The sequence below is a fragment of the Drosophila elegans genome, unplaced genomic scaffold (assembly GCF_018152505.1).
Source record: "Drosophila elegans isolate 14027-0461.03 unplaced genomic scaffold, ASM1815250v1 contig_476, whole genome shotgun sequence".
Lineage (NCBI taxonomy): Eukaryota > Metazoa > Arthropoda > Insecta > Diptera > Drosophilidae > Drosophila > Drosophila elegans.
In genome coordinates, this window is record NW_024545863.1 from 1029636 (window position 1) to 1052008 (window position 22373).

Here is a 22373-nt window from a genome sequence, read left to right on the forward strand (position 1 = left end):
CTGACAACTGATTGTGTTGTTAACTCATTTCAGTACAAATCAAATACGCATAACACCGTGTTGTTGTGTTCGTTAACTCTTTAATGGTTTACACAAATAACAAACTGCGGTAACATGTTCAACAATATGGCTTTCAGCAAGGGAGCTTGTAACACATTACATTTCGATAAGCATTATCTTAATAACAATTGTTATGGTACCCATTAACATTGAAAAAATGTGGCTTAAAACCAGAGAGTTTTGCAGTGATTTATACTTTGATACTATAACCTTTGAAATCAGCGTACATTTATTAAAACACTTTCGAAGTGGCAAAGAAGCTTGCTGCACTAATATTATAAATAACTATTTAGACACTCACTTATTGCTAGACTATAATTGTAAAAAGAGATAATTTGTATTTACAAAGTAAAGTTCCTATATTTAAATCGAGCCATTTGAAGAGCATCACTTTGCAGTCCTTTGGTCATTTGGTCCTCTTGTATTTTGATTCCCTGTAAAGGACATATGCATCCATCCACGTCTGCCCGTCGGAGATTCACTTGTTAGGCCTCCTCCTTTAGGAAATTACACTTAGAGTCCTGTGGTGGAGGTCCTGGCACAGGATGTCTTGCGCGGCGGCGGCAAATCAGATGTGTAGTTCTGATATCGAGACGAGCAGTTAATGGCCTGCAGGAACAAAAGCAGAGGGACTGAGAAAACAGGGGAAGTGATGGAAAATTGGCAGAATTAAACGCTAAAAATACATAAAGTGCTGATGGCCCAGTGTATTCACAGTTTGGCCACAATATTTGATTAATGATGTGCCTTGATGCAGAGTCACTTCTGGGTAAAATGCGGCATGGGAAGTGGGGCGAAAGCTATTCCCTTGTCAAAGCCTCTGGCTGCGATTGCTGCGATTGCTGCCGTCGCTTTGCATTTGAATGATTAGATTTGATTCAATATTCAATTATTAAAGTGGTTTGAGGTGTTGAAATGCCGGCAGACAAGCAGCGAATAGTCGACCCAGCTGGCAACTGGGAACTGGGAAATTGGGACCACTGGGTTCTGGATCCCGGCTCGCTGGTCGATTGAGGAGTGAGAGCTTGCATATAAATGATTTATGAATTTGCGCTTTGATTGAACTGGCTGAAATTGTTGATTAGTGCCTCGTCACATCAGAGGCGGCAACAACAACAGAGCCACTGGCTCTGGGGAAATGAATTACGGCTATTCAACCGTCGGCAGCTACGGTCTTTGGCTTCCTAGGTGAGCTATGCATTCACATTGTCTATGCTTAAACTCATTATTCGATTATGGCATAATGGACAATGGGGGAGATTTTAAAGGCAGGCATTTACCCACAGATTTATACCACATTTGTTTAAGCAAAGTTATGCAATTCTATATTATTATGTGGTACAAAAAAAAAAAACAAATCTATATTAATGTGCATTAAGGTCTTGGCAAAAAACATGCATTCATCATTCAGCATAACACATTTTTCAAGCCATATTAACTTTTATTTAAATGGCATTAACCGAAAAAATTGTTAATGAGCAAAATTAGGAAAATTTTTAAAGCTTAAATATAAAATAAATTGGAAGTGAACTAAATTTTAGATGAGGTAACCTATGGAAAACTGTTTATATTTCAAATTAAGATGATAGTAAATATTGTAAATAATAATTTTAATTGAAGCAAAATAAGGTTCCAATGTAAATTTAATATGCCTAAAAAAGAGTCTGAAAGCTTAAAGGAAATTTCTCTTTTTTACAAATTATAGTAAATAGTTAAGTCATAGCCAAATTATTTTTATTTTAAAAAAATATACAAAATATTATAAATAAGAATATTGATTGAAAAAAATAAAATTGAGAATATACTCCGCCTTACAATTTTAATAGGTAGTTTTCTCTGAACTCACATCCTGATGTGTTGTTGTCCTCATGCCAAGCCTCTTGGATTGCAAACTCTTTAGGCATTTGTATTGGGTTAAGCCGTGAAAAAGGGAAAGAGTAATGGAGAAGTGGTCACATTCGACACATGAATATAAATGCTTGACTAATCGAAGGGCCAGTCAAATGGCCAATTAATCAGATTGACATATTCCCGACCACGTGGTATCCGGAAAATATAAACAGAAAAGGCATTCCAAACACGCCGCTGGCGTGGACAAGGAAACAATAGCGAAAAAATAATACAATACATACAACATCGGCACGGAAATTTAATTAACGTAATTAATCTAATTTAATGACTTGACAAACACATCAATTAGCGAAAGGCAAACCAAGACAGCAGCAGGAACACAATTTATATGCAAAGTGCCAAAAGCTTTGCGCAAAAACAAGGACGACTCACGCACCGCAGCGGCAAAACAAATTAAAATATTAAAATTAAGCCACAAAATGATTGAAAGGAAATGTTGAACGCGAAGTAGCACAAGCAAAAGCTCTCCGATCGATGAGTACAATGTCGCTTTCTTCTCCCGCTGGTTTTCCTGAGCCGTTTGTGTCTGTTTTTCCCTAAAGTAATTAAAAGTAAGTAAAGCGAAATCCCCCCCGCAGAGGGGGCGGCAGTGGGCGGTGGGCGTGGCACGTCCAGTGATTTGCCACCCGCAACGTTGTTTTTTTTTTTGTTGTCTGTGCTTATGCAAATGACCGCTGACCAAAGAAATTAATGCGTCCCGAAAGTGAGTTGAATTGGAATGAGCCTGTGTCAGCCGTCTGTTTTCACTTCGTGTCAATGAATTTATACAAGGGAATGCTATAAAAAGACCGAGCCGAAAAAGAAAACTAAAGCTTGTAATTTCCCATTGTCTCAATGCGTTGCTAATTTGGGCATATCTTTAAATAGCCAACTCTGACTGGGAATCATTTGGAATTTAAAGCCCAATCAAATTGTGCGATTTCATGGAACATTGTGGAATGCCATTTGTATTTGTACTTGCGTAATTCCTGTAATGCCCCGCAGAAATACTTCGATGCACTTCATTAAATGGACAATACAAAAGATTTTTACACACATCCAATAATGGAAAATATCTCTTTCATAACAAGGGCATTGCGAAGTGAAGGGAAGAGAAGGGGGGGGGCTCTTTGTTTAAATGCCCGGCAGCTGCGAATCGTCGGCTATATAAATAGAGAAATCGAGATGGACGATGATGATCCAGTTTGATGGGCCAGCCTAGGCTGAAATTGTTCTGTAAACTCTACCTATTTATATCGTAAATATAAATTTTTGATGATGATGCTGATGCCGATGCTGATGCCGATGCTGCAGCCCACACGGCGTATGCGCGTTTTTCACACTTAACTCATTAAAACGGTCGTCGAAATATAATGGGAAAACACGCGCAACTTTTTTTTCCCTTTTAGCCCCCTCCGATTGATTTTTGTTTCTTCTGTCTATTATGATCATTAATTATTCAATTGCATCTAAGATTTTTAATTTGATGTGGAAACATTTACCCGTTTAAAATCTAATTAGGAATGAGAATGGAAATGTTGCTGAGCGGATGCGAATGTTTATAGATCGTATACAATATGAAAAGGGTTTGTTTTTTTTTCTCAGTCTACAAATCAATATGATGCCCCACATAAAATGTATGACAAAAATGAGTTGCATCAAATGAAATGCAAGCGAAAACAATGCTGTGACAATATTTCATCCGACATCGCCGCCAGTCGAATTGTCGATATATTGACCCAGCACTCAGATGCCGGCCCTTCAAGGACCCTCCCACTCAACCCACTCACTCGATGGCACCCACTCACCTTGTAGAAGGCCTTCCGGAAATTCTCGGAGAGGAAGGCGTAGAGCAGCGGGTTGATGCAGGAACTGCTGTAGGCCAGTGTCTGTGCGGTGACCTGGATGACGAGTTTAGTGAGGCTGTTCATCTCGACGACACCCAGTGCCTTGAACAGGAGGATAAGCTGCCCAATTAAATGGAAAAAAACTTAATGTACGCTCAAGATGAATTTATAAATAAACCTAGTATTTAGAAAGCATAGAAACTAGTTTTTAAATGGATTAAAATATGAACAAGAAAAAAAACTATTTGACTACTTTAAAATTGGGTAAGCATAACTTGCTCCATTTAATTTGTATTTTTAACAGTGCTGTATTGCGTATATAAAAATGTTCTAGAATACTTTAGTGATGTCAAAGAATTTATTCATTTCGACGTTACTCGCAACTTAACTTTGAAATATCAACACAACAAATATTTGTGTCCGAAACGACATTTTAAGTTTTAAATTTAATTCGTTTAGGAAAATTCTATACATATATATATTAAAATTTTCTTGTAAGAACAATTTTAAGCCTTTTAGTCTCAGCCTCTGACATCACTTTAAAATCTGTTCAAATGTATGTACTTAATAAATAAACAACGTCTTTATAAATAAATCCAAGTGCCTTCTAGATTACAGATATATATTTTAAACATATAGTTAAATATGTGTCTATAACTTTAAGAGTTCTAAGTAAATATTCATTTGATTAAGAAAAAACCATACAAATATAAATAGTCTTGAGCTGTTGTGTTGTTTATTTGCGAGGAACATATTTTTAAAATTTATTTTCAAGGTGTTCAAAAGCATGCATTACAAAATTAGGTTTAGGTTAGGTTTCTATGGTTTCAAGAGTTACCTGAACGGGCAGCCAAAGTGAGGCGAAGGCGATGACCACGACGATGACCAGTCGGGTAACCCGCTTGCGACCCCGCTGCGACTCCTTGGACATCCGGACTCCGGTTCCCTGGCGCCACAGCCGCATGATCATGCGCATGTAGAGCCCGCTGATGATCATCAGGGGCAGCATGTAGGAGCTGATGAAGAAGGTCACGTGGTAGGTCCTCGAGTCCATAATATCGTTCGTTATGAACATGCACATGCCGTATGTGATGTTCTTCTTGGCATCGGACTCCACCTGCGGAAATCGATGATTGGAAGGGGGGGTGAGTGAATCGAATATTGCGCATACGTCATGTTGTCGGTGACAGTTGCATGGAAGGCAAGCAGCAAGGCAGCCAGACATCGTAAATAAAACTAAACTGTCATACGAATAGTTCGGACGTCGACAACTAACTCGCAATCTCACTTTTGTTTCTCTGTCGCTGACATTTGGCTGACAAATTGTTCTGCTGGAGTTTTTGGATTTGGAGCAGGGTGGTCGATAGGACGGGGGGGAATTTGGGGTTTTTCGGTTCACAGAATTGCTTTATTGGCTGAACGGACTAGACGAGACTGATGCGCTGACGCTTAGGAGGGTCATAAACTGCCTGGCCTATCGTAAAAAAAATATTTGCAGCCTTTTGTTTACAATTTTGTTTACAATCCCCGCCACCCGCTGAAAAATTGTATTTAAAAAATCTTGCCGTTAATGCCCCGAAAATGCTTACAAAAATGTTTGTTTATTAGCCGCCCTTGTTGTTGCTGCTGTTGTTGATATTGTTATTACACTGAACGCGAAATGTTGGCCTACAAATTGAGTTCAAATCTGAGCAGCGTCAAGTGGCCAAGGCCACTGCTGAAGTACCCAATCACGGCCAGACCCTCCGCTGATTTATGGGTTAATTTTGTTCCACACAAAAAGCAAAACCAAACCCAGAGACTTAATAGAATTGACAAGCCATTAAGGCTTTTCTCTCGTTCGAGAGAAAAACCAGCCAGCAGCTGTCAATCAATGCCATGACCTGGAGATCGCATATCTAGTTACGCAGTCAGACATATGTGCCTTTATGATTATTACTTATCGATTTCTAATAAAAAGATAATGGCGCAATCGCGCCCTCATTGCTTGCATATATAATACAATATACTCGTATGCGTGTGTGCTCTGTGCGCCTGGCAATGTAATATGGAAATAATTAATGGCAAACTGTTAATTAACATGTTGATCAAACATGACTTAATTATGCCTTTTTATCGCCTGTTTCTTTGTATTTGCACACGCAGGGATCCAGATAGCGAAAGCAAAGCACACATATGAGCATTCAATTTGGCGGCCTCTATTTTTCCAGCTTAATCCTTAGACAAAGCAAAGCAAACATATAAGCAAACAATAATGCGACCCACTGGAGTTCTCCTCCGCCCTCAGCGTAAACAAACTGAACGGGAAAAAATAACGAAGCGTGAAATGCCATTTAATAAAATATTAGGTTACAATAATAACAAAACACGAAGAGCAGACATCTCATAGATAAAATAGCTCATTGTTCGGGTGACGATGGCACGATTCGTTTAATTAACTGCGACTCTTTCGCTTTTGGCCAGAAAAAAACGGAGAAAACTCGACCGCACAAATAAAAAGTTGGTCGTTTGTGATGTGGGATTCGCTTTATTGGCACTGGGAAATCAATGGGGAAAAAGCCTCTCGGCTATTTAATGACGTCAACAGAAAAATAGCCCTATGCACTGAATGCTCGTGATTGTGAAATCCAACAGTCAGAAAGGTGGTACAACAAACAGCAAACAACAAACAACAACAGTTAGATTAATTCGGGTAATCGAATCGAAAGTCTTTATTATAAAAAACTAAGGAATTTCGTCAGTTTTAATTACTTTGATCAATTTATAAGCAGGAAGAAAATGTCGTAAAATTTTAAAATAAATTGTATAACAAGGACACAAAAAACATAGGAAATCCAAATATATTATACTCCATTTAAATATTATTTGCTTTGGTTTTCATCCTTTTTGATTTAGTTTTAAATGTAACCATATTAAACATTAATAGAATGCATTTTAATCAAATAGAAACTATTTTAATGTTTTCTATTATATAAACATTTATTAAAATCATGCAATTTAATATGCATTGTAATTAATATTATTTCTTAATATTTTATATTCCAATTGAATACAAAATTTGGAATTTAATCGCCAGATTTAGTACAATTAGAATAAAATTTTATAAGAATCCCTAGAACTCAAACGCACACTATCATTCCAGTATATTTTTTATATCGCCCGCTGATCCTATGATTTTGGCCGATTATTCCGCAATTAAATTGTTTCTCGCACTTTGCGCATCGATCATAAAAGCTGAAAGGCCATAAGGCCAAAAGGAGAGCTTCAAGGTCGCCACCCGCCAAGACATTTATCATACGCAGTGTGCGCCCGAAGTTCGCACAAAGCGCAAAGTTTCCATTCCATAATGACCACTTGTTACGACTTACGACTGGCCATGATTTACGTGCTTTCAGATCAACAGTTGAAACTGAAATTGTGCAAGGCACAGAGAGTCTGGCCAGTTGGAAAGTGTTTCTCGCTGGCTATCTGGCTCTATAATTAAAAATTTATGAATTCAAAATAGCAATTTAGTAACAAAAACAAATCGGGCGTCTAGCTGAATTTTCAATATAAACACGAAACAGAAAGCAAGATTAAAAGGGGAAAATCTTTAATAGGGGTATATAGTATAGCAGAGGCAAATGATTTGTATCAGGAGGGTTCACCTTCTGGATTACGATCTCCGCGAAGGCGGAATATGCCATTGACGTGCAGCGAGAGGAATCTCGAATCTAACGAGGTGACGATGATGGAAAGCAATAAATTTGCCTGCTCCGTGTTCTTCGCAGCAGATTTAGGCACAGCAGCAGGCCCACTTACCACCACGTCGTGGGTGAAGGCAACTGGCACGGAAACGACCAGCACCACGATCCACAGCGTTACGATGGCAATCAGGGTGATGTTCTCCGTGCGCATCATCCGCGACCGAATGGGATGAACGACGGCCAGGAAGCGATCGATGGACATCAGCACCAGGGTGTAGATGGAGGCGAAGGCCGTCACCACAATCAGATACTGCACACTGCGGCACCAGAATCTGCCGAATGGCCAGTAGTAGACCATGTAGTCGGTGGCCGTGAACGGAATGCACAGGATCACGAACATCAGATCAGCAGCAGCCAGGTTGACAATCATCAGGTTGGTTGTAGATCGCATGTTCTTATTGAAAACCACCACAAGGATGACCAGCAGGTTGCCGAAGAATCCCGTGATGGCAATTGCTCCAAAGAAGAAGCCCACTATCCAGGGCAGAGTGCCGCTGATGGCCAGCCACTCCTCGTCCGTGAAGAACGAGGTCAAGTTCTCATCGTTTCGGCTGGCATTCAGGCTTATGTTGGCCAGCATCTCAGCTGCTGACTCTGTAATGTTATCCATGTTTTTTGGTGACCTTATTTCACAACTATTTGGGTAGTTTCACTTGATTGTCTGGGGACATTTTCATTTTTATCATTCAGTTCATCGAACTTCGTATAACAAATTTCCAATTAGGATATTCCCGCAAAGCAGCCGCCACAAAAATTCAATTATCAACGCGCAATACTCCGAACAGAACCGAACCGGACCGGAATTGTTCACTCGTAACGGGTGGCAAAAGCAATTTCGATAAGGGTAATTGTTCCAAAGGTAAGACAACAATAAAAGGACGCACAAGGCGAGGAACAAGGACGAGAGTTCAAAGGTGAGGCAACCAAAACTGGGCCGAGTCACACCCTTGACGACGGGTGTATATCTGGGTATGGCCCCAAAAAATATCCTCGAGAACCACGTCGCTGCACCTACACCATAAATTCAATATGATGTCTTTCCTTTCTCGCTTCCTACGCTTTCACGCACTTTTTTTTTATTGACAAGCGAATGGCATAAAAGTTTGGGAGGGGGGGAGGTGGGTTCTAACCAAAAACAGACGTTTCTAACGTTTCAATATTTTTTATTTTCTTCTAGTCTTCTACCCGGTGCTTATTTGTGTTTCGATTTTTAGCTCGGTTTTTGTCCAATTTGAGAGTCCACACTGCACGCGTTCGTTTCCAGCGCCCAACTGATTGCTGGCTGTAGAGCTTGTTGCGGAATACTATACTCTTTGAGGCATCGACGGCAGCAGTGCCAGTGGCAGCGGCAAAACGCCGACAGCGACGCCAGCCATCCCAGCAATAACCCAGAGTAATGGCAACAATAGCAACAACCAGCAGTGCCGCCGCCGGTTGTTGTGCGTGTGAGTATGGTGTATGGAGGTTTGGGTGGCCGCCGGTGCCAGATACCCCGCCTCAATCCCCCTCACCTGGATGGAATGTTTGCTCTTGTTGCTCCAACTGCTGTTGGCCCAGCAATTGTCGAGGCAATCACTACTACTACTACTGGGTCCTGCCATTGTCCTGCCCAGCGGGATGTCGTCCTGGCTGATGTCGTCAGCTTTGGGCCGCACAGCTGGCGTCGCCACTCTTCCTTTGTCCCCTTCAAAAGCATTGCTTAATTTCTCTGATTAACTGCTGGCAGAGAGAAAATAACAAGTAATCCCCTTTCTCACAGTGCTCAAAAAAAATGTAACAGTATCAATTGGATAATTCAAAAAATTTGTTTTATATTACCATTACAAAATGGTAGCTTTTGGCTATCTTTCTTGTTAAAAAAAAAAACAAACAAAGTTGGAAATATAAATTGGTTAGCTCATGTTTTAACCACCCTATTTTTGTAAATACATATGTAACATTATTTTAATAAAATTTAAAAATTTACACAATTTAAATCCCCTAACTACAGCTAAATAACAATCAACTTGAACCACCGTATAATTTCCTAAACATATTTTTGCTCTGTGTGCTTTGAGATCAGATCCACGCTGGGTTAGCACCTTGTCACAACATTATGTAACCGCAGCTGGGAGATTTCGCTATGTAAGCCCAGTGTTCTGGGCCTCATTTACATGCTTTTTATTGCCGCTGCCAGCGCAATACTCACCTGTGAGCTGTCACCTGCAGACGTCGACGTCGACTGAGCAGTCAGCCACGCCTTCTTTACCATTAACCAACCACCGCCCATCACCCACCCATCAAAATCTGCGGCGGCCTGTCGGCATTTGCCGCTGATGTGGGTGTAATGATTCACTGCACACCTGACGAGGACGTCGCCAACCTGATGAGATTAAATGCGAATTAAGCGCTACGAACAACAACAGCAACAGCAGCAGAAAGCGGCTAAAAAAAATAAACCAAGAAATCGCCAACGACAATGGACCAAGGCAAACAGCAAAAGGCAAAAGGCACACTGACCAGGTAGAAAATTATGTTTATTTAATGGGCAGCAGTACTGCTGATTTAATGAAGTCTTTAATTCTTAATGCAGCTTCATTGCCAATTTAAATGACCAACAAAGGCGGTGGTAAGCTGTGAGAATTTTGGCTGAAAAGCGGGGCATCATCATGCCCATTTTCATTTGATTGCATACTTTGCGGGTGGCAAACAAAATTTACCGGAAGCGCCAAGGAAAATTAATTGAAAAGTGTTTGCCAGGTATATTTTAAAGTGTTGACGATTATTACCATAACTAAAGTTAAGCCAATATGTTATAACATATTAGTTTAAAAAATTTCATAGCTTTGCTTTGCAAACGGAAATGGCAAAAAAAATTCATGTAATTCAACAAATTTGCTTACTATCCTTGCAAACGGAAATAACAAACGCAACTACCAGAAAAAAGCTTAAATATGGTATTTTCACTTTGAAAAAGTTGTTGATCTCTAATGGTATTACTAAAAAATATTATTTTAAATTGTGGAGTGTTGTTTGATTTTTCATTTCTATATTTCAACAATTTATTTTATTTTTAAAATGCATTCAAAACTTGGCATAGCATAACGCAGCAACCAAAAATGGCAAACGCAAAACTACTACAAAAATATGATATTTTAACTTTGAAATAGTTTTATTTTTGGCATATCATAACGCAGCAACCAAAGACCTCAAGCGCAACTACCACAAAAAAGCTTGATATTTGAACTTTAAAATAGTTTTATTTTTGTTATTACTATTGCACATTTTAATAAGTTGAAAATTTTAATTGATGGCGTATACCATTTCATATTTTACCAATTTCATTCTGTAAATATGCTAAACTACCTAGCTAAAACTTAAAGTTAACATAATTTAAATCCTCCAACCACCCACATGAGTGTATCTGCAGCGTTTTAACAAAAATTGAAAGCATTATTCCAGGCGCACACTTAAATTAGCATCTAAATAAATGACTGCCAGACATGAGAGTTGGGTGGCATACTTCGCAACCTTCACAACCACACGTCCTTTAAAAATACCACTCCGTACCACTCGCCCCTGCTTTTTCACTTTTTCCCCAACACAAGCAACAATTTTTGTGATGTCAGAAAACTTTCGAAGTGATTGAAATGCTTTTTAATTTTTCATCAAAATCATTTCATTGCGTCAAAATTGTTTGGGTGCTGCTCCACCTGAGCGACATGATAGTCCCACTCACCCACTCGTGGCGGATCGAAAAGCCCCATCTTGCAGGGACACTGAGCTTAACCTTTTTCGGCTGCTGCGATGGATTGGTTCATTTTTGGCATAATCATGCGATGGGGATTACAAGTCTCTGCCAGGGACAGAGGGTCGTTAAACACACTACAATGGGTGGTAGAACTCTGAAAAAATATATTGAGCAGCTTGAACAAATATTGGGATATGGAACTCGAAGTATTTTATTTTACTTTAGAAAATATATATAAAAATAATATATATAATTCAATCCGTATTAAACTGCATAATTTAATATTATGATACTTGAGCTAATATGGAAAATATATGGTTTAAAATGGTTTTTATTTTTTGTTAATACAATTTCTGTATGAAATTGCTTAACTTTATATTGAGATAATTGAGCAAATGTGGGTAATATAAGGTTTAAATGGCTTATGTTTGTTTTAAATGCAGTTGATTGGTTTATATTCGTTTTAAATGATTTTTTTTTTAAATTAAAACGATTCAAATTCAAACAGCATTTTCAGATTTTAAATTTAATCCGCAAATATATTTCATATTTAAAATAACTAAAAGCAAAAAGTTAAAGCAAACCATATTTGAATTGAGTATGGAATACTTGAACTACTACTTTTTTACCCGTACCTCAACCTGTTAAAATGGGAATGGATTTGAACTTTGAGTAATTCTTCGCTAATCAATCATATAGTTTAAGTACTCTAGCTCATTTAAGAAAAGATATTATGTTAAGTACATCAATTTTCTTAGGCGGGCTAAAAGATCGGGCCACTGTTCGTGGGCTGCATTCAACCTGTGACGAAAATGATGGATTATCGCCTTTTGCGCAAACTTTCACATGTTTTTATTTACTTGTATATATCCCGGAGTGAAGTCTGTGACCCTTTTTTCGGTAGCTTCCAGGGGAATTAATAAATGTAAATCCGCATGGGAGTGCTCAACAAAGGAGGCAATGCCACACAAAAGACCACACTAATCGCTTTTTTCTCTGTTTTCGGGTTCTGGATTGAAAATGGTGGAGTTTGGGATTTTTTGCGGGGTCGAACACGGTCCGGCGACACAACTTTTACACAGCTTTCGCTATTTAATCATTCAAATTGACTTTTTCCCGCTCGATGGACGTTAATTTTGAAATCCCTTTTTAAACGCTGCTGCCGCAACTTCGCTCTACGCTCGCGGCTTATAAGTTTTTTAGCCTTCACCGATTTGGTTTTTTTTTTCGCGATTTTCGTATCCTTTTTGTTTTTCCGCCGTCGCACTTAGAATGCGCTGAGTTTGCATTTGGTTTTCATTTCACCATTTCTCCCCGCGCCCAGTCCCTTTTTTCGTTTTTTAATCAAGATCTTTTAAATGCGGCCACGCCATTGAATGATGGATTCCATTTAGTCTTTTTTTCCTTTCTTTTCGGCCTGGCCCCCACCAAACCCCAAACAAAGTAAACAGAAAGTTGGTTGGTCTCGTTCGGCAAAGATTTATGCAGATAATAAAACGAGTCTTCAAATGAATAATCAAGTTTTGCATGGATGGCTGATGGTAGCGCTCATAATTAAGGTTCGTCCTTGGGCTCAGTTTCCAGTTCGCTGGGGTCCACGATGATAAAGCAGCTTTTTAGAAAACCATCCAGCCTTTCAGAGGCAATACAAATTGGGGCAAATCCACCTCAAGAAGTGACCCCTTTAAGTGGTCCAGCTATTTTACCTGGACAGGACAAACTTTATAGAAAATTAAATTTTCTAGTGCTTCGCCGTTTTATTACCGAGACACGTTTTATTGTTGTTACCTGCATTCCAGGTGCAGGACAATAAGTTTGCGGAAACCAGAAGAGGCAAACCCAACCACTGCAACTTGTTAGACTTTCCCAAACGGCCACCGAAGGCTTTTTGTTTTTATTAAGTTCCGTGAAAAATGCGATTTTTACGCGCAGCTGGCGCAGCTGCTGCTATTGTGAGCAAAATATTGCACTGGCTGAGTTGTCAGTGCCCTGTGGACACACTTGTTGCCATTGTTGAGATACGAAATTAACTTTTACGCTTTATTACCGCAAGAATGGTGAAACAAAACAAATCTTAAGTTGCCACTGCACTTTGCAACTTGGTTGTGGATGGGGGGGGGCTTCCACATCCACATCCAGATTCAGATCCAGATCCAGACACACCATGAACTTCTGTTTTGTGTTGGCATTGTTGGTACTGCCACTGCCACTGCTACTGTTTCTGTTTTATTTGCTCTTGTTTCCGGAGTCGCCGCTTTTTGTCGACCGGCATCCGGAGGCCATCAAATTGCCGGAAGCGCGAGCCGGGCAGTCAGTGGCATTGTCATCAACTCAATTACATTTGCGACTCCTTGCAGCTCGCAGCTCGCAGCTTTTGTTCGCTGACTGATGACAGTGACTCCTAAACAAGGCGGCGTCGTTGGCTTTTATACTTGCCACGCCCCCCCTTATTGTGTCCCTTCCCGTGTGACGGATGCGACAGGAAGCGCTGCGAGTCTTGATAGTCATCCAAGTCCGCAACAAAGGCTGCAAAACAGCAAAAACCGGGAAACATTGGAGTTGGGCGCGGCGCACCTTTCCGTATATGTCTATGGCGCCATAATTTACTGCTTCCCCTGTAATCTACGGCCCGGCTGCTCCGGCAGCGGAAATGTTTCACAGAGATTAGCACAACATGTCAGCATTTTGATTTACCTGCATGCCCAGGGATTTACCTTTACCACACAGCCACAGCCAAAACCAAAGTTAAAGCCAAAACCAAAACCAGAACTCCAGAAACTAAGAGGCTCAGTTTCGATATCAATTCGGGTATCTGGTATCAGATATCAAGTATCAACTATGTGGTATCATTAGCCAAGTTTATGTGTGTGTCTCCATTTCCAATGCAAATTGAAACGACTGCGAGGGGGCATGTGGACGGCAAACGCTCAGCTCCAGTCGGTCCGTGAGCGGGTTATCCAGGCACAGGAGTGTTCCGGCATGGAGAAGATGGGTGCTGAGGCGTAACCATCGCTGGGTCGTCCTCGTGGTCTCATTCCTGCCACACGGCTCCAGGGTTATCCGCTTCGTGGATGCCACGCCCAGGCAGAGTTCCCGCTGGGTGCTCAGTTGTCCACTGCTGCGCAACATGCTCCACTGGGTCACATCGCCGAGGTGGCAGCTGGCCAGGATCAACTGGGCGTCCTTTTGTCTGGCATGCAGACAGCGATCCCCATTCCGCAGCGATCCCGTGGCAGCCAACTCCTCAAACTGCATCCTGTGGATCATTTCAGGGTTAGTTATTTTTTTTTTTTAATTAATCAGGACTCAGATAACTACACAAAAAGAAAAATGTAACCATAAATCCCAAAAAATATTTATAATCAAATGAGTTCCTTAATAATTTTTCTGAACATAATAGCATAACATTAAATCTTCAAACGTTTAGGGTATTATGATGATTTTATGACTATTGTGATGCATATTAATTTTGTAGAATAATAACTATCTGTTAATGGTTTTGTTTTAATGTTTAAGTCGTATTGACATAATATTTAAACAAAAATTTTACTAGTAGCTAGATAGTTTAGTAACCGAAATTTGGAATATTGATGTAACTTAAATAATTATTTGTACGCAGCCAACATTTTTCAGGAATAAAATATTCAACAACGTCCTTACATTTAATGCCAGAAACCTTTATTGACAACCAGGGTCAATCTTTTTTTGCAGTGCACTGACCTTAGTTCGGGACTGACATGCCTCAGATACCATTCGAACGGTTGGCACTGGAGCTGCCTGCTCAACTGCTGCATTTCGTCGGCGGTGTGATCCAATGGAATTCGTCTGGCCGCCGGCCTCAGTGCATAGAACATATTTTTATATTTGTCCAGCCAGGACTCGGCTATGATTTTGGAGTTGCTATAGTGGGTGGAAGAAAAGGGGGGAATGGAGAATCCAATCAGCATGCGGCTGGAATGTTTATATTAAACGGACGCTGTGCTGAAATAAATTAAAAAATACCAGAGGCGGTGCGTCCTTTTCACACCTAATCCCCGACCTATGGACTTTGTACTTTGGACTCACTGCAGATAGGTTTCCTGGGCGTCGGATTGCGGGGGAAAGTCGAAGGCATGCCGTCGGCGAAAGATGTGTCCGATTCGACTGCAGGGCACGATCTCAATTTGTCCGCCGCAAAGCCACAATTTAGTGGCCAGCTCGATGGACTCACCGCCCCAGATCTGCAGAGGGATAAGGAAGTGTCCGATTGACACTAGCAATTAGTGCTCACTTGACACCGGCTAATTGGGTTTGCTCACCTTCAGATAGGAGTTGAAGCCACCGAGCTTAAGGAACCATTCGCGTGACATCATCAGGATGCCGCCGGCAAAGGCAGGACTCTTGAACGGCATCTCGGGCAGCTCCTTTTCGGCCAGCTGTCGCCTCAGCCAGTGGAAGTGCAGGGACCAATCGAAGCCCCCTTTTAGCAGCTCATTGCCCTTCCGGTAAGCCAAAGTTAGGGGGTCAATGGGGTCCAGAACTGGACTTACAGCCAGTTGGGGATTCAGCGCGAGTCTTTCCAGCAGGGGCTCCAGCCAGCCCTCGTTCACCTCGCAGTGGCTGTCCAGAAAGAGCACATAGTGTCCGCTGGCCAGCGAAGCGCCCCTGTTGCGCGACCAAATCAGACCCATCCGCTCCCGGTTTGCGAGGAACTGCAGCCCCAGGCGATGCCTCGCCCCGAAAACGCCGCCCATCCAACGCCTAAGGTCATTAAGCAGGGTCACTGATAATTAAGCCATAAGTGGGTAGCATTAATGGCTGGAAACGGAGTGGGTTCGATGGCCTACCATCCTGACTGCCGTCGTCCACCAGGATTAGCTCGTGCAGATGGTCCTCGGGGGTGCGAGCCAGCAGGGACACAATCGTCCTCAGCAGCATGGAACGCGCCTCGTTGTGAAAACTGATCACCACACTCACATTGGCTTTCGAAGGCGGCGGAAGCTTACGGGGGCGGTAGCCACAGCTAAGGAGAAATTCAAAAAGAAATACTATAAGATTAAATCGAAAAAATACCTTAAACATTTGCATTTACCATTGCAGATCAAAATAACTACTTTTTAATTTTGAAACATTTTTAAAATTAAAAGAAATGCTAAGAAAATATCGATTAATGCAGAAATCTCCGCAAGGGATTAAATCAACTGAATTGTGCGTTTACCTAAGCAAGTGAAAAAAATATTATTCATATTTTCTTAAACAATTAAAATTTTTTTAAATAAAAGAAAATTGCCATATTTCTTGATTAATATTAATAAATGGAGCGTTCCTTATAAGATTTAAGCTTAGATCTCAGAAACGGATTATAGAAAAATAAATTATTAAAGAGTAATTCTATAGCATTCTCATTAGATAAGATTCAAAATTAAAAATAAATGTTTTGTTTTAAATTGAAAGAAAATGGCTTAATTTCTTAAATAAATATCAATAAATGCATTGTCATTTATAAGACTTTATAGGCAAAAATTGTATTTCTCAAAAAATATATAACTCTTGGAGTTGATAATATTATTATAATCCAAAGTAGTGATCAGAAGCTCTAAAAAACTTAACTCATTTTCTTACCTGTAATGCCTTGTTGAGGGCAATTTACGTATTACTCCCAAAGTGTTACTCAGGTTAAGATTGTATAAGTAAAACTTCGCAGACCTTTCTGATGTATAAGAAATAAACTCACGCCAGTCCAGATAGTGATCCCAACTGTCGTTATCATGTTTTATTTGCTAAGAAAACGACTCGATTGAGATGATTGGTATTAATAATTATATTCTTTCTATATCAGACTCACTTGGCGGAATGGCACATTATCGAAGCTTTCACTGCGAAGAAATATGAGAATGAATAGAAATTGCGAGAACAGAAAGGCTAAGATATAGAAAATGCAACGGCGCGGCCGACCATTATTTCTACCGGCGAACATGGCAAATTTAGGGAGCAACTGAAGCGATTCCGCATGGTGTTTCTTTCCAAGTGGTCACAAGTCGGGGCAGAAAGCGAAACTAAGTCGCTGAGATTGAGACTTCACGCCTTCAGCGTTTTGGCTTCTGTTCGGCCGCCTTTCATATTATCACTTTCAGCCAAAAAGGTGGGTTTCTATATTTAATTTCTGTCAGCTTTTTTACTTACCCCGCTTTGATTGTGTCGTCACATGCAGAATGAATGAGCGATATTGTGTCGAATGCCCCATTCGTGACTCGCCCGCCAACACCATATCATCGCTTTCTGTCACACTTGTCATTGATAAATGTTTGATAAGTTCAGCAAATATTTGTGAGCAGCTCGCAAGGTGTTAATTGCACCGAACGAAACTATCTATTACCCATGAGCTGTCAGTTTCTGCGGGGGCTTTATGGGGTTAAGAGAGGAGTGTGTTCACTACACAAGCATGCTATCGATGTTGTTTCATTCATGGCCCTTGGCGCAATTCGCTATCAAACATTCCCAGGTTTTATATCCATCCAATTGTGATTGAATGTTATTGATATACCAGCAACTATTTTGTAAAGAGCTCAACAAAACCAAAAATCGTTTACAAGTAATTAATAAATCGACTTTTGCCACGGGAAGAGCAGAGCAGCTCATTTGTTTACATTATTTTTGCATTATAATTGCATTATTTATCTTGTCTATGCAGGCGTGGAAATATATTGCAATTCATATTTTGCCTGAGCAATTAATTGAGTGTAATGATTTGCACAATTTTCCACCCACTCATTATAAACTGATTTGTTTTATTTTCCCAAACCCCCTCAAAACAGCAAACATAATTTGGTTGGGTGGAAAACATAATACTGTGATGAGATGGACTTGCAAATATAGACTATATTTCCTATGGCAAATAAATCGACGCTGGCGAATTAAATTGGCTAGCAAATGGCCAGAGCTCTCATCGAGTCGAGATTCAGTGGCTCACTCGCATATTGACTTTGCCTTTTTATGGCCTTCTGTTGCTGCCATAAATATTTCAAAGACCATGCACATTCACGCTCACACTCACATCTGGAATACTGGCAGAAAGAAAAGGATAAAGCAACTGCTATACACAGACACCATTGTCCATATCGGTTAGAGTCCGAGTTTGCTGCCTCTGCCCTTCTCTCGGATGATGTGATTTTATTTAAAATTGTTAGGCAAAGCGGAAGTAACTCATTCAGTTAGCAACAAAATCAGGCGCCATTCCCGGGCCAAATTGGAGTGTGACTTCCGCATTGCATTAGGGTTGTACTTAGTTGTTAGGATGCTCTTGGTCCTTGGTCCTTGGTCCTTGGAGCTGTGGTCCTGCTGCCCAGTTGCTGATTGACTTACGTGCCTCTCGTTTTCCTCTTCGCTCTCAGTTTGCCGTGCTTCTTTTTTTTTTTTTTGGTGGCTCCTCGCAGTTTTTACGTGCAGCGGAAATGCATTTTTCCAGTCACGTCGCCAACGACCAGACAAGTGTGCAGACAGAACTCCAATTTCAGCTGGTGCCAGGTAAGACATACGCCCCCACTGAGTGGCAGCGACTGGCCAAGGATTCTATTGTTTTTCGGTTGCCATTGCCGTTGCCACTGCCGCTGCCGTTGGCAATGGCGTGGGAATTTATTAAGCCGGGCGTGATCTATGCGTTCCAGCTCGAACGAATTAAAGTGCTTTGTAATGAATGCATAGGGCAGGACACCTAATTGTATCCCGGGCCGCGTGTGCAGCTTAGCAATTGAGTGGCCGGGGCAATTCAAGGGCGGCCAGGATATACGATATACGACATACGATATTCAATATGTTTTCAATTTGCCGCTTTTCTCTCTCACATCTTTGCTTTGGCGTTCGCCTATCAAGGGGCAATCGCAAAATGCCGTAAAACAAATAAAAATAAAACGAAATTATGCCAATAAATGAATTATAAGGCGCACGCACAACGCGGCGTATACGCAACGCTAGTCAAAGGAATGGGCGACAATGCCTAAGTGGCATGTAAATGTGTGTGTGTGATAGCGTCGCGTTCTCGTCTATGTGGCATGTCAATGTGTGTGTGTCGGCCATGATTATTATACGGCCACTCACACACAAACACAGATGGGTGTTTGGTGCTGTTGTGTGTGCGTTATGATAATGCTAACAGCCCGGCACAAGGCTTCTAAAATTTTATTAGCAAGCGTCTCATGGAACTTTGAAAATAATAACAAAAAAACCAGTAAGGACTGCCACTGTCCCTCTCTCTCCTTCTCTCACTCACTCCCTCTCTCTTTTGCTTCCTCTCTCTTTCTCTCGCTTTCGCCGTGTCCTGTTTGCCATAAAGAATATTGAGGAAATTGCTTTCTTTGCACTCGAAATGCTCAGCAGACCCAGCCGCTTAGCAGGGTGCACTCATTTCGAAATTGTTGCGTATTATCGTTAAATTTTACGCACACCCACAGACACACACACACACACATATGCACAGTCGACGGCCAAGGACGTGCGCACACATACAAATGCGTTTTAACGCAGAGAGAGAAAAATCCTAGGGAATTTGTTTATGATGAATGGCTATTAACGATTTAATAGATTTTAATAATTAATTTTAATTAAAAGAAAGCCATTTATACAAATTTCTGGGTATATAATTAACCTTTTTGTTATTTTATTTTATAACTAAAATTCATAGTCAAAAGGAAAGCAAGTAATTTTATTGCTGCCTACTCCCAGCGATCTGTGTCTAACTTATTTTCTTTTAAGTGCATGGTAATATTTTTTCGCTACGCATAGTTCGAGTTCTCCCTCGAGCAGACGACCGCGTTTTTCTTGTCAAACATTTACATATCCAGCTGCAGCCACATATTCGGGAGTATGTCTGAGTGCGTGTGTCAGTTTGAAAATGTTTGCAAAAAACAAAACAAAAGATTGCGAGGCGCAAATTTTATTTGTTTATTTGAGCCTCATTCTAGTAACTGCGGTCGCGCCCTTGAATTATTTAGTTTAATTTCACAAAGTGCTTTTAGCATAAAGTGATATGTGGCTAATTTGCAAAGACCTCGTTCCTAGGGGGTGAATGCAGAAGATCAAAAAGAAAATCAAAAAAGCAAACAGAACACATGGGTGGAAATATAATTTCAATGATTTTCCATTTCGATTTGTGGAGGAGTTCATGGAGGAAAAACCATTTTAATGATGTTTACACAGTTTGAATGCGCCTGTCAACATCTCCAATGTAGCTCCATATTCGCAGAACCCCCAGACCCCCAATCCCTCAGTCACATTATGTCCTCTATGGCGATTGACTAGAACTTTTCACTATGCCCGACGGAGTACTTTACTTGATGACATTATCGCTGCAATACAAAACGTTTTTTTGCCACTGCCACTTCATCTCAGTGTTTGTTTGTACTTCTGTAGTACAGTTTGCTCTCATTCATTCGACTGAGATTTTTTTTTTTTTTTTTTGTCAATGACACTGAGCCGAAGGACTTTGCCGGAAAATATTGCTAAGCGTCTGCGCGTTTAATGGCTCTTGTTGGGGAACTTTGATTTCGATGGCGGCAGAGGCAGCAATTTTTCATTAATTTGATTGAACCTCAGCCAACCGAAAGGAAATGAGGCAGAACAATTTAATGTCATATTTGAAACACATAAAAAATTGTTTTTATTTGATCTTCGCCAGTCTAAACTTGGCTTGGGCACCGTTTCATTTAAAAGAAATGAGCTCAATAAATAAGGCGATAATGATATTATCATTACTAAAATTGTAATGTAATAGGAAAGAAATAACCTTTGGTAAGTGTATTATTGACATGAACGCTGTAATTTTGTTATTTTGTAACATTATGTCACTAGTGCCCTAATTATAAGTTAATCTTGTAGCACTAGCATTCTTAAAGTACAAATAAATTCAAATTAAATGACTTGCAAATAGTCTTTTATTTAAATAAATATTTTTATTCGTTGAAAAAAAAACTGTTTGTTTTAAGCACAGTCATTTAATGCTGAGAATAAACAGCTTGATCAAATCAATCAACGTTAAGCAGGCGAACAAAGATATCCGTTTTTCCGTGAATTTGACAATTATGTCCAAGGATATTAACGCCGCAGAACGTGTTGCGCCACACGAAAGGTATACCAAAATTTTTCAAACATCGCTCGGATAAATCACTGTTTTTCAGGCATACGGTGTCATTGCCGATGACCACTCCGTCGGGATCGTGGATAAGACGCCTGCAGTCCGAGTTTGAGGTTTGGGGAGTGATCCTCTTACGCAGTATCGTCCCTTTTTTATTCAAACTCCAATACTCCACATCCTCATGTGGTGGAGGTCGATCCCGACAGATGGGTGGCTTTTGGGAGAACCTTTCGTTCAGTTCGGTTCCCAAATGCAGCAGAATCAGCAGATCACTGGCATCTTTGGCTGTGTAATGCTTGGACACAGTGCTGTGCGTTATAGTGTTTGTAGTGTTGTCGAAAAGTACTATTTTAACTCTGGGTTCTTGATTATGAGCCGGCTTGCAAACACCGGCTGTAAGCACTTGATGCCGATTCACAATGAGGCCGCTGCAGATGACCGTGTCATGGAGCATCAGACGCACCAGGTAATCCTCTAGAGGCAGTCTAGTGCGCATTCTACCCATCAGAAGTTTGACGTGGCTTAAAAAACACAGCAAAACTAGGTAAGATATGCGCCTTCTCAACATGGCCACCTTTGAAACTAAATTCAGGGGACTGAAATATATTCATTTGCATGCCTCCCATTTGATTCGCTTTTTATGAAATGGAACCAATTTGGGCATTCATAATCGGTTTATTTCGCAATAATTATTTACGGCTCAGCAGTTTTGTAAGTTCGGTGGCGAATATTAAAGTCATTAGAACAAATACTCCTGTTTTTAAATAAAACTTTTTTATGTTTGGAAATATTTTATTATGATAAACTTTTTATATTTTACTATTGATAATGCATTTTTGGAATATACGATCCACTTTTTGGGGTCCTTCATTTGTTTAGCAGTGTTAAGAGATCATTAAATTTTTTTTTTAGAAAATTACAATTTGTTAAAATAATCCATTTTTAAGATATGCATGGCCGGTCTAGTACAATACGTCTATCACCGCAATAACTTT

The 22373-nt window shown here is 40.3% G+C and overlaps 3 protein-coding genes across 8 annotated transcripts; all 3 read right to left on the reverse strand.

Annotated features, from left to right (window-relative positions):
* Positions 1-299: 299 nt before the first annotated feature.
* LOC108148930 (allatostatin-A receptor) lies at positions 300-8834 on the reverse strand. 2 transcript variants are annotated; one of them, XM_017276246.2, is made up of 4 exons: positions 7599-8834; positions 4636-4914; positions 3759-3917; positions 300-669 (listed from the first exon to the last, which is right to left on the reverse strand). In XM_017276246.2, exons 1-4 carry the CDS (start codon positions 8151-8153, stop codon positions 574-576), a joined length of 1089 nt encoding a protein of 362 aa, XP_017131735.1. In that variant the 5' UTR covers positions 8154-8834; the 3' UTR covers positions 300-573. The 2 variants fall into 2 exon arrangements, with proteins under 2 accessions (XP_017131735.1, XP_017131736.1); XM_017276247.2 differs by lacking the exon at positions 300-669 and adding an exon at positions 1865-1954.
* Positions 8835-12732: 3898 nt separating this feature from the next.
* On the reverse strand, positions 12733-17336 carry LOC108148976 (putative polypeptide N-acetylgalactosaminyltransferase 13). Of its 5 annotated transcripts, none has more exons than XM_017276318.2 (8): positions 17098-17335; positions 16875-17032; positions 16100-16275; positions 15572-16035; positions 15339-15493; positions 14994-15173; positions 13062-14529; positions 12733-12993 (listed from the first exon to the last, which is right to left on the reverse strand). In XM_017276318.2, exons 1-7 carry the CDS (start codon positions 17227-17229, stop codon positions 14133-14135), a joined length of 1662 nt encoding a protein of 553 aa, XP_017131807.1. In that variant the 5' UTR covers positions 17230-17335; the 3' UTR covers positions 12733-12993; positions 13062-14132. The 5 variants fall into 5 exon arrangements, with proteins under 5 accessions (XP_017131807.1, XP_017131804.1, XP_017131805.1 ...); XM_017276315.2 differs by having other exon boundaries at positions 12733-12979; positions 13038-14529; XM_017276316.2 differs by having other exon boundaries at positions 13038-14529.
* Positions 17337-21268: 3932 nt separating this feature from the next.
* Positions 21269-21874, reverse strand: LOC108148457. Its single transcript, XM_017275490.1, has one exon. The coding sequence runs from the start codon at positions 21872-21874 to the stop codon at positions 21269-21271; it is 606 nt and encodes a 201-aa protein (XP_017130979.1).
* Between the last annotated feature and the right edge of the window lie 499 nt (positions 21875-22373).

Coding starts and splice junctions, on each gene's coding strand:
- LOC108148930 (XM_017276246.2), bottom strand. CDS start 8,153: ATGGATAACATTACAGAGTCAGCAGCTGAGATGCTGGCCAACATAAGC. Junction 4,915..7,598: donor CCTTCACCCACGACGTGGTG/GTAAGTGGGCCT, acceptor CGATTTCCGCAG/GTGGAGTCCGATGCCAAGAA. Junction 3,918..4,635: donor CACTTTGGCTGCCCGTTCAG/GTAACTCTTGAA, acceptor TTAATTGGGCAG/CTTATCCTCCTGTTCAAGGC.
- LOC108148976 (XM_017276318.2), bottom strand. CDS start 17,229: ATGTTCGCCGGTAGAAATAATGGTCGGCCGCGCCGTTGCATTTTCTAT. Junction 16,036..16,099: donor GGACGACGGCAGTCAGGATG/GTAGGCCATCGA, acceptor CTTAATTATCAG/TGACCCTGCTTAATGACCTT. Junction 15,174..15,338: donor GCCCAGGAAACCTATCTGCA/GTGAGTCCAAAG, acceptor CACCCACTATAG/CAACTCCAAAATCATAGCCG.
- LOC108148457 (XM_017275490.1), bottom strand. CDS start 21,874: ATGCGCACTAGACTGCCTCTAGAGGATTACCTGGTGCGTCTGATGCTC.